The 12,136-nt window shown below is 37.5% G+C and overlaps 1 protein-coding gene across 2 annotated transcripts in view; it reads left to right on the top strand.

The window, feature by feature from the left end:
* Window positions 1-4,793, top strand: part of LOC120890441 (uncharacterized) — a 33,237-nt gene extending 28,444 nt beyond the window's left edge. For both annotated transcript variants that reach the window (XR_005734664.2, XM_078041325.1), the window contains one exon: window positions 4,426-4,793. Coding sequence is in view for 1 of the 2 variants with exons in the window: in XM_078041325.1 (XP_077897451.1) it covers window positions 4,426-4,515 (90 nt within the window). In the remaining variant the exon portion in view is untranslated. The remainder of the gene's footprint in view (window positions 1-4,425) is intronic.
* The last annotated feature ends 7,343 nt before the right edge of the window (window positions 4,794-12,136 follow it).

Genomic DNA, 12,136 nt, shown 5'->3' with positions numbered 1-12,136 from the left:
CTGTCATGTTTTATAGGTTCTTTATCATATTTTAATTCCTTAGATAAAATTTATATAGTAATAGTGATGTTATGATCTATTGATGTTATTCTAATATTTGAAGTCCTTGTGGGTCAAATTGTGCTGTTTATTGCTTCTGCTGATTTTTGCTCATAGTATCTTATTTTCTAATTTTTAAATTATTATAATGAGTTCTTGTAGATTAGTTCCATATCTTTGAGAATACTTTGGAGTCTGGGTTTAAGGTATGTTTTCTAAGGGGAATTTGTGTGTGTGTGTGTGTGTGTGTGTATGTGTGTGTGTGTGTGTGTGTGTGTGTGTGTGTGTATATATATATATATATATATATATATGTGTGTGTGTGTGTGTGTGTGTGTGTGTATTTCTTTATACTTGAGAAGGGATCTCACAGTGTTGCCCAGCCTGGTCCAGAACTCCTTGGCTAAAGCAATGTTCCTTACTCAGCGTCCTGAGTAGCTGGGACTATATAGGCATATGCCACTCTGCCAGGCTCAAAGGAAGGTATTAAGGATGTGCCATAGTATTGGTTAAGGGATTTTTGACAACACAAATGGTACTAATTTAATATTCAAATCTAATTCAGGATTGTGTTTTAATTACATAGTCTCAGGGGAAAAATCCTCCCCACCTTACTACACACTGTCAATATCAGAGAAAATTGTTCAGTTATTTTGCTTAATCAATTAATTTTTTTTAAAAAAATTAACTATAAGCATAAGAAATAGACCTCAATAAACTGGTCTTATGCAGAAAAATCTTGGATCAGAAGTCCTACGTTGTATATACCCAGGGTTTTAGCCTTGATCTCCTGTGTGATTATTAAAGCCAAAGGTCTACATCACAAAGGTAAATAAATATATGTTTCCAAGAGAGTTATTGTCTTCAGCATATGATTGCTTACCTCTCTGATTTGTGTGTGTGTGTATGTGTGTGTGTTAATTTTGACTGTCAAGAAAACCCTTACTTTCTTGTTAGTTCATCATGAATTTTTAAAAAATGATTATCATATTTATCAAAATTTAAGAGTGGGGATATAGCTTAGTGGTAGAGCACATGCGATGCATGTCTGTGTGGACTGAATTTTAGTTCAATTAGACAGTTTTTCAGGATATTTATTATACCATATTTCTAGAAAAATAACTTGCTGCTGTCTTAAAACTGTGCATTTCCTCATGCCACAACTCCACAACTGTTCTAGACAAGTCCATCATCGGTGGTCTCTGAGTTGGGAGTCCTCATCTACTTGACCAGCCTGTCAATTTTGCTGCCACTGATTACCCTGAACTCACAGAATTATTTGTACAACTTGGTCTCTGGCATGCTTGTCTTTCATTTGTTTTATTTCTACTTCAGTGATCAGCCATTCTTATCTCCTTTAAAGGATTCTCTTTATTATCTGAGTAGTGATTTTTTTTTCTGTTCTGTCTTGATATCTAGAATATTTTACCCAATCTAATGACTGTAAATTCAATTTTACACAACTAACTCCTTATTAAATCTCCAGGCTTGGCCTCATTCTCAAACTTTCAATTCAGATCCAATAAGATTTCCACTTGATACGTCATAAGCATTTTATTAAAACCAAATTCCTTATCTTTCACGTCAAGTTTGAATCTCCAAAAGTCTTCCACATTTCAATTAATGGCAACTCTGTATTCCATCTACTTGGGCCTAATACCCCAATCATTCTTGACTCCCCCATTTCTTTTACTATAATTTGCCAAGAAATCCCTTTGATTCTCTCTAGACTTCAACCACTTCTCATCACCCCACAACTAGTAATCTGATGTGAGACCATTTCTCACCTGCAACATTGGAGCAGTCTCCTAAAGGGTTCTTTCCATCAATTCATGCACATAATCTAAAGTAATACTTTTAAAAGCAAATAGCAGATCAAGTCATTCATCTTCTCAAATCCTTCATTTGGTTTATTTTCTATTCTTTTTCATGTGGAATAAAGGTCAAATCTTTAGAGAGAAGCACACACCCTATTTATTTGCTTCCCAATGTTTCCTTGACTTCATATCCAACCATGGTGCTCCCCACTCACATAGCTCCAGTTATGTGGGTACATATATATTCTTCAAAGATTTCTGAATTTATATTTTTTTCTTTTTTAATTTGTCCTAATTAGTTACACATGACAGTAGAATTCATTTTGACACATCATATGTAAATATTTGTACATGATGTAGACAGACATGGGTTGAGTAATATCATATGCACATAGGGTAATAATGTCAGATTAATTCTACCATTCTTCCTATACCCTCCCCTCCTTTCACATCGCTTTGTCAAAACTTAACACCAAAAAACCCAAATAATCTGATCAATAAATAGGCTAACTAACTGAACAGACACTTCACGAAAGAAGAAACAGAATCAATCAACAAACATGTGAAAAAATGTTCAACATCTCTAAAAATTAGAGAAATGCAAATCAAAACTATACCGAGATTCCATCTCACTACAGCAAGAATGGCAATTATCAAGAACCCAAGCAACAATAAATGTTGGTGAGGATATGTGGGGGAAAGGCCTATTCATACATTGCTGGTGGGACTGCAAATTGGTGCAGCCAATTTGGAAAGTAGTATGGAGATTCCTCAGAAAACTTGGAATGGAACAACCATTTGACCCAGTTATCCTACTTCTAACTTTATACTCAAAGAACTTAAAATCAGCATTCTACAGTGGTGCTTTCACATCAATATTGATAGCAGCTCAGTTCACAATAGCTAAACTATGGAACCAATATAAGTGGTCTTCAACAGATGAATGTATAAAGAAAATGCAGTCCATACACACAATGGAATATTACTCATCCTTAAAGAAGAATGAAATAACGGCATTTTCTGGTAAATGGATGGAGCTGGAGAATATCATTCTAAGTGAAATAAACCAATCTCCCCCAAAGCAAAGGCCAAATGTTTTCTCTGATATGCAGCTACGAATTCACAATAAATTGGAGAGGGTGTTTTAGGGAATAACTTGTGAATTTTTGTATCTACTTTCACTGCCTGAAATAAAATCAAAGAGATTTTTCCAATGTGCCTTCCAAAATAATATATCCAAATAGCCCCCCTTACCATACTGTACCTTTGACCACTTCTCAGTCCCTACTGCTACTGACAACACATCACACACTACAAACACACACACACACACACACACACACACAAACTCACATGAGTCTACCTTTCCCTGTTAAAATGTGTGCTTTCTATATTCCAAAGTTCTGGAGGTATGTCAGAGGATAAATCTGGGGTTTTTCATTATTAATCTAGGTGTGGTTTCTAATAAATTGCTCATTACATTCCCTGAATCTAAGGGAACTGTGATAGCAGATTCCCTTTTCAGGGACTCAGGCATCTTCTTATGTTGAACTCTGTTGCCTCTGAATCTGCAAGACAATTTGAGTGTTTTCGTGAGAGCTGGGTAAAATAGTGGAGACAGGTAAGGGAGGGAGACTTGAAAGCTTTTCATAGGTTTATTGCTCAAAATCTTAAAATTCAGAATATTTTCATATTGTTTAGTACCTGTTATTCTTTTGTATTAGATTGTTTTAGCTTTAAGTCAATAAGTGTGATGAAGAATTATTAAGTAAAAAGAAAATTGGAGTTTTAGAGTCCCCAGGATTATACCTAGCATGTGAAAATTGTAGTGTGTGTACATGGATGTTTGGGATGAATAAATTTTAGGAAATGTGCTCTGTCACATGCACATGTGGAGCTATTATATATGATGAAAAACACTTTGCATAGAGAATACATGGGGGAATATTTTAAAATAAATGGTGGCAACGCCCCCTTGTGTTGAATTTGTCATGGTAAAATAGATTTAAAAAAAACTGCCTTCATTTCTTAACAGAATTGTTACAAGTGGTATTATTTTAGGAAAATTAAAAACTAATATTTATTAGGTATCTACAAAGTATGGTTATATCTTCAAAATATGTGTTTAAAATCTATGTCTTCCAAGAAAGACATAGAAATCTATGTCTACCTTTGATTAGAAAGACTTTTTTTTCTACTTTTTTGGTTTTCATTCACATCAATATGTCAGTATTGTGAAAAATAAATATTTTATTGAATAACTAAAGGCCAAATTCAATCACCTTTCTCTCTGAAAACAATAGATATCACGTAGACATGGAAACACATGCTTGTGAAATGTTTTATAGATTCCAGAATGCTTTCACATAAATTATTTTCCTGATCTCTCAAAATAATCCTGTAAAGTACACGAGCTAAGTGTATATCCTTGACTCAAACCATAAAACTGAAGCCCTGAAGTTAATTAACTGCTAGGAAATGTATAGCAAGTTCCGTAGAAAAATTGGACCAATTTGACTCCTGGCTTTTATTTTTATTTTTATTTTTTTTTAATATTTTTATTTTTTAGTTTTCGGTGGACACAACATCTTTGTTGGTATGTGGTGCTGAGGATCGAACCCGGGCCACACGCATGCCAGTCGAGCGCGCTACCGCTTGAGCCACATCCCCAGCCTGACTCCTGGCTTTTAGACACTACCAGCTGAGCTTCACCTGAGAGGTTAATATTTTCTGGACCAATTTTTATGACCTATGATCTCACACATGATATTTTTTTTCTAGAACATAATCCTAAAAATTGAAACTAATGTAGAAAACTATAGACATTACTATCCTTTATGCCATATATTGCATATATATTCTATTACAATACACATATATACATGCATGTGTGACCGTGAGCATGTGTGTTTTATCTCTGTAGCAGTCATGTTTTCAGAGGAGCGAGTTCTTATAAGGAGAGAATTGCAAACTGTTTAATGTTTATTGTGACTAAATACAAGAAACATGGCCATTTTTGCCTTTCATAATTTGGAAACATCTAAACTCCAAATATAAACAACTTCTGAACAAAATGGGTATAGCCATGAAGTCATTGCTTACCACCACATAAATAAAATCTTCAGTCTGGTTTTGTTGTAGAACTAAAAGAAAGTTTGTAGGTCACCACGATGTTTCCAAAATTACTGCAGTTGATGAAATAATGCCTCTTGCATTTTACTGATCTCTTTTCTTTTTGAATAAATAATTTTTAAATATTTTTTTTGACAGTACTGGGGATTGAACCCAGGGACTTGCATATACTAGACCAGTGCTCCATCAACAGAGATATATCCCTGTCCCATCACTGGATAGTTTCTTAATGCACTGATAGACTTTATATTGTGATTCTGGTGAGCTGTTATCTCATTTCGGAATTTAAGCACAAAATGATTAGAGATGAGACAGGAGAACATTCAAAAGAGTATGCAACAAGAGGGGAAAAGGAAGAGGTGGCTGACCATGCGGAGATGGCTGGATACTCATGCACTGCTACTTCCTGGACATTGGGAAGGATGTATCCATGCTCTTTGATTTAATGACCACCATGCACTGATTTCAGCTCAAGGGAAACATTCTTAACAGAGACTTTAGGGCAAGGAATGGATTAAAAGTCTTATCTTGGCCAAGGTTAGCTTTGTAGACTGTCTGTTGCTAGGATGAGTAAGAAACACCTGCACTGTGAGGCCTGCTCCCAGCCTCTTTGCTGGCTACAGGGCACTCATTCCCCTAAAGGGCAGAGGACCCTGGAGAGCACATGTCACTCTCTGGAGGGCCCAAGCTGCACTTCTCCACCTTCTGACTGAAATGGCTGCTGTGTGTTTTGAGGTGCTTCTGGTTGAGACACGTTGCTTTTGTTTTGTGTTGGTGGTTGTGATAGGCTTTGTTTAAAAAAAAAAAATCTAGACTGAATGAATCCTTTGTCTCTTTTCGGCTAGATAGCATAACAGGTAAAATATTTGTTGGTTTTAAAAAATAATTAGATGAGGTAAGGAGTCTCATTAAGTTTGTACTTATCAAGGCATGAAATCTGACCACATAGGTAACCACCCTTGCTCTGTCCCAGGAGGCCAATTCAGGTCACCTCACTGGGTGGGATCACTTGCAGGGAAAGGGTGCGCCCAGTGACATGCTGCATTCCAAACAACCCACCTCTACCCCACGTGATGAGGAGAGAACATCACCTAGGGGATTTGACATCAACAGCACAGCATGGAAGTCTTCTGCTACTTCCTGGCCCCAAATGGAAAACACAGGAACTGGGTTCCTGCCGAAGGGCTGTTTGTTCCTATTATTTTTCCATTGCGCTCCGGCTGGGAGACCATGACGGGCAAAAGGGAGGAACAATAAAAATGTGTGTATGGAACTATGACAGGGAGAAAGAAGGGAGGGGGAGTGAGAAAGAGAGAGAGCCTGGAGAAATGCTTCCGTCAAAATAGTAATGCTGACTTTATTTATAAATTTCAAAATAAATTGCATATAACCAAATTGCCAACTGAAACTGACTGTCTGTATGGTAAATAATTCAACAGGTAAGACTCTCTGTTTCATTTGTTTTTATTCATGATGCCTGGATATTATTTTTTACCGTCTTTGGCAGGCAATGTCAAAGCATCCAGGAAACCTGCTTAAAATTCATAGCTAAACAGCAAGTTTTGATTTCAAAAACATTGAGCAAATCTACAGACAGCGTTGTATTACATATTAAATACAAATTAATTTTTGTAACTCATGGAAAGCAACAGAATTTTATTTCTGAGATATTAACACAAAAAGTGTGTGTGTGTGCATGTGTATTTAAACCTGTTTCCCCCCTTTACAGTGTCCACAACTCTTTCTTTTAGTCAGTCTGGAACTTTGATAAGAAGACAAATAAACAGTTGTAAATGGGAAGCCAGAAAAGGTAGAGCAGAAAACAACAACAATAACAACAAAGTCACTTATTAAGATGCAACTTAATAACTTAACAACAACCACTTTAAAAAAAAATATTGGCGGGGTGGTTGGGGACCACCTGGTGATCCTTTACGTGGGACACTGAGTGGTAGAATGCTTGCCTAGCATGTGTGACACACTGGGTTTGATCCTCAGCACCACATAAAAGTTAATAAACAAAATAAAGGTGCTGTGTCCATCTACAAAAAAAAAATAATAATAATTAAAAATATGGGTACAATTCTTTGACTGCAAACTTCCAGGATGGCAAATTCTGTACCCTGAACCCTTAATAGCAAGTCACTCAAGGTTAATTGTCATATATACCTACTACCAACATTCCACCTGACTGTTTTTCTGTAGAACAGCCCCTGAGGCCATCCTACTGGGAGATGCCTTCTGTGATCCTTCACCTGGGACATTGAGGCAGGAGTGGCTACACAATTTCCTGAAACCAGTTCTCACTGAAAATGAGGAGTCATTCATTTAAAAAATTATTAGCTATTTTAAGACAATGGCATTAGAAGATTAAGACAAGCGTGGGTCCTTTGTGTGTTTGGGAGCCCTGTGCAGAAGTACTTTATGCAGAGGGTGTAGCCATGAAGCCAGACCCCTCTGGGGGGTTTTACTGCTCCACTGGTTATTACTTTGGAAAAGGTTTTTACTTTTCTACTGGGTTCTATTCTCTTTAGCCCCTGACGTTTTCTCGGATGGTCAGTGGTCACAGTTTACACTTGCTAGTCTGCCTAAAATACTGTTCTGCCTTAACTTCTTTTAATAAGATTGAATTCAGTCTTTGAAATAAACTTACTTTTGAACCTAATTTAATTCCAGTGGTCCAAACCACCAGTACCTTCCAGCTCGTACCTACTCCAATAGGAACAAACCCCCTTCCCACCCCGAAATATCTCTGTTTGCATGTTTGGCCATATCTTTCAATCAACGTCCAGTTGCAAGCAGGAAGCAGAGAGCTTAGATTTTTAATAATAATAATAATAATAAAAACCTGTAGATTACTTTGGCTCCCTGAACTTGTCTGGATTCTATTTTAGATGAAAATATTTCAGTCAATTAAATAATCTCAACTTCAAAAACACTCTAAGTTTACCAAGTCAGTACTCGCCTGAATATTTCTTTTCACCAACTGGAAATGAAAACGGTATTAATGAATGTGTAACATATACCTGGTCTTGCTATGTCTTAACAATCCTGTGAAGTAAGGGTTCAGATTCTCCATCACCCTAGAGAAATATAATCGAGAGCTGGGTAATTCCACAATTGGCATCAAAACTAAGTCTTGTGGAGAGCAACCACTGGAAAATACTAGATAACTGCCATTTCCCTCTGACACCTTCTTTCCCCAGGGATGGGATTTGGCTACCACACTCAGTGCCAGGTGTGGTGATCTGACATCCTTCATTATCACCACCTTCTGTTCTTGCTATTTTGACCGCCACATCCCAGCTGACCCGTGATGGACATCTTTATACCACAGCCTCAGTCTGTTCTGGAACCTCATTGCTGAGGGTGCTGATTCTCTTATTTTCTGGTCTGGGTAGGAAACAAAGGGACCCATTAATAAGATCTTTAAAGGCTGAAAATATCTATCAGGTTTTACCCACCTTTTTTTTCTGCAGCTTGAACTTCTTTAGCCTCTTAGCAATTTCATATTCTGAGGCCTGAGGGTAATAATGCCCCTCTCCTTTTCAATAGAAATGATGGGCCCCTCTCCCTGTTTTGTCTTCCCCATCTTTACACCTTTCCAGTGGGAGATTAACTCTGTTTCCCCACTAGATTACTCTTATTTTCATGTATAAGTTCCGGCATTTCCATAATCCCATATGTTCTTCATTGAGGCTACAGACTAGGCTTCTCTCTTTTAGAGATCCTTCTGTCATGCTGAAAATGCCAAGGGCCCTGAATATAAGTTCATGGTTATGTAGATTTTAGAGGCTTTTTAGCTACTGTACATGGGCTTTAAGTTGGTCCCTGAGATCTTGACTGCCTGGTGTTCTTATCCTTGTATAATACCCCCTCCCAGAATGTAGGTGGGTTCTAGGACCAGCTTCTTATTAATAGAATATAACCAAGATGATGAGATGTCATTTTCTTTACTACCATACATTATGGATATCTCCATTTTAGTGGCTGGTTGGCTGTAAAGTGGCTATATGAGTCAGAGTTTTCCAGAGAAACAGAAGCAATTAAGATGTGTATGACATAGACCTCTCTCTTTCCTTCTCTGGTTGTGCAAATAACTCTTGCAAGAGAGAAAATGAAAGAGAGGTTTATCATTAGGAACTGGCTGAAATGGTTTTGGAGGTTAGTGAGTCCAAATTGGATGTAGGGACCAAGAGAAACAATGGTTGACAAGGCGGATGCTTTTGGTCTCATGGATGGAATGAGGCATAATCTCAGGAAGGACAGCCATTTGTTTGACCCCATACACCAATTCAATGGTCAACCTTAGCCAGTGTGGTGGCGCATACCTGTAATTCCAGAGACTTGTGGGGCTGAGGCAGGAGAATTCCAAGCTGCAGGCCAGTCTGGGAAATTTAGCAAGACCCAATCCCTAAATTTAAAGAAGTAGAAAGAACTGGGAGTGTATATAGCTCAATAGTAAAGTGACCCTGAGTTTAATGGTATAGAAAAAAATAGTTGAACTTCTTCCAAAATGCTTTCCAAGTTGATACCTAAAATCAGACATTGCACCCTCCTGAGCTCATTGTGAAAAAGCAAGCTTCTGAGTTCTACAACTACAGAACTATAGGAAAGCAAGTCTGCCAACAACCTGAGTTGAGATTCAGGTGTATATTTCTCCACCTGAGGCTCCAGGTACTAACCTCACCCTGAACAGCACCTTAATTGCAGTCTTGCAGAGGACCTGGTAGAACCATGCCTGGACTTCTGGCCCACAGAAAACAAGGTAATAAATGTTTTCTTATAAACAATGAAATTTGCGGTAAATTGTTACACAGAACAGAAAATAATGCAGAATAGAATTAGGAACTTCTTGTCTTTTAAGAATCCCCCTTCTTCATCTTAGAAATGATCTTCACACTTTATCAAAATTCTGCATATATTTTTTTTCTCATGTGACCTATCATTTTTATTTGCATAACCTGTGCATTTTTTGTGCCATTTTTACTGATTCTACAATATCACCATCAATTTATTGTCCTCGATGTAACATGAATAAAACCTTACATTGGTGCTTGGTTGTGTACATTTCTAGTTTCCTCAACTATGTCATGAAGCAAAAAATGAGGAAAATACAGATAAGGTGATTCAGAATTCAACTGGTGATTAGGAAATGCTTTCTTATCTTTGTGCCTGAAACTAGAGGGCTGGACCAACACATGTTTTCTCTGGAATTCTATGACTTCATTGGCAAACATTTCACTTTTACATTATTGGTACCAAGAAAGTAAACTGGTTCTGAAATCTATTCCAGGTATTTACAATAATACAACTATATTCTTTCCATGCCAAAAGGGAGGGGTCAGAACAAGCAATGCTGTAGAAACTTGTGACACTGTTGTACAAAATACACCACCACCCTTGGAAAATACTCTTGAGCGAGCTGAGGCTGTACAGAGTTCTTTGAGATGTTTTGAAGCCTTATGTCATTATACTCTCTGCCAAGCCTGCCAACTGATAACATCAGATTACCCTGTTGATAAGAGTTGTGGATCTCCTTTGGTTGCTAGGATTCTAAAACTCTGGGCACATAGCTGTACATTAATTTGCTGACTTTCATGATCTTACATAAGTCCAATAGGAGCTTGTTTATTCAACTCACACTTTTTCTCTGTTGTTTTTCAAAAAGAAGTTTGTCTTATCTGTGAATCTACATTTTGTCCTTAAATTTTGCCAGAATTCAAGTGATAAGAGTGGACCTTTATTCAATGCTTTTAACAATGACGCCTCATGCATGCATCAGATAGAAAATATAAATGGACTATGGGCACTAAAGTCATTCAACATCATTACCAGGTGACCAACCTTACTTTGTCCTAAACTTGTACACCTTTGTCCTTTAAGATTGGGAATCAGAGGGATGTGGCTGGACATGATAGCATCTGCCTTGGGAAGGGTCCTATGGCCATTGAATTGAGCTCTACATTTTCAAGAAATGGAAGGGAGCATGTGACAACATAGCCATCAAACACAAGTGGGTGTAGTGGATGTAATTGCTGGGGTTGGCAGCAAGATCACAGAGGTAATCACAATGTTTTAAAATTCAAGATCTTGGGCAATAGTTAATTATGGATTCTAAAAAACAAATTGGGTAGAATTATCCTAAAGGTCTCATTTCAAGCACCTGGTAATATGAAACTTTTGAATATACTGAATGGTGATCAAATTTGAACCACAATGAGAAGCCTTGCACTCAATTACCAGATTTATACTACATAAAAAGTCTGGAGACATTAAATAAAGAGAAATCTAGATACCTTAAGGACCTTGTGACGCTGTCATGTGTATATACTATTGATCTTCCTTAGAACTGGTTGCAAACAAACCTTCAGTGTTGAAGGGAAGTAGTCCCAACTGCTGTTGATTGCTAGTATCTCATTTTGAGCTAGTGTCCATCTCTGTAGATATGGACACCATCATAAATCAGTAATTAGAGTTGATATTATAGGCATTCTGACAAAGTTCATCTTAGAGTTAGGAAAGGATCCCAATTAATTTGTTCATTATATCCTACAAAAAGAAGAACTCAGTTCCTGAATACACACTTGAAAATAAAATTCTTAGACTTCATTGGCTCTTTGAAACTTGAAGTGGCAACTATTATAGTAGTAGGGTTCACAGAATTCTTGTCCATGTTACAAGATGAATAAAACAAGAGCAATACTACATTCTTCAAAGACTTAAGAGATGAAACTGTGGTGGTTCCTATGCATCCTCACTTAACTTGCCTAGATAGCAGGTACTGTTGGGAAGTTGTGACTCGGGCAGTGTATTGGTCAGGGTTCTCCAGAGGAACAGAATCCACAGGAAATATAAGTATAAAAAGGGGATTTAACAGGTTGATTTATGTGACCTGAAGCTGGATAGTCCACAATGGCCGTCTGAAGGCCAGAGAGCTGGGAGTAGTGGTAACTGCACAGACTAAGAGGCTGAAGCCCCAGAACAGTGTTATCCTAGTATGAGACGGAAGGCTTCTAGAGAGTCATTGGCAGAGTCTGCTCGGAAGAGTGAAGAAGCAAGAGTCCTATATCCTCAGAGATGGCAGCAATAATCAAGAACCTATTCAAGAAGAACGGAGCTGGCATCTGCTGCTGCTTCCTTTTCTT

This window comes from Ictidomys tridecemlineatus, chromosome 3 (assembly GCF_052094955.1).
Source record: "Ictidomys tridecemlineatus isolate mIctTri1 chromosome 3, mIctTri1.hap1, whole genome shotgun sequence".
Taxonomy (NCBI): domain Eukaryota; kingdom Metazoa; phylum Chordata; class Mammalia; order Rodentia; family Sciuridae; genus Ictidomys; species Ictidomys tridecemlineatus.
Note: the sequence above shows the minus strand (reverse complement) of the source record. Positions and strands in the feature narration are given on the sequence as shown.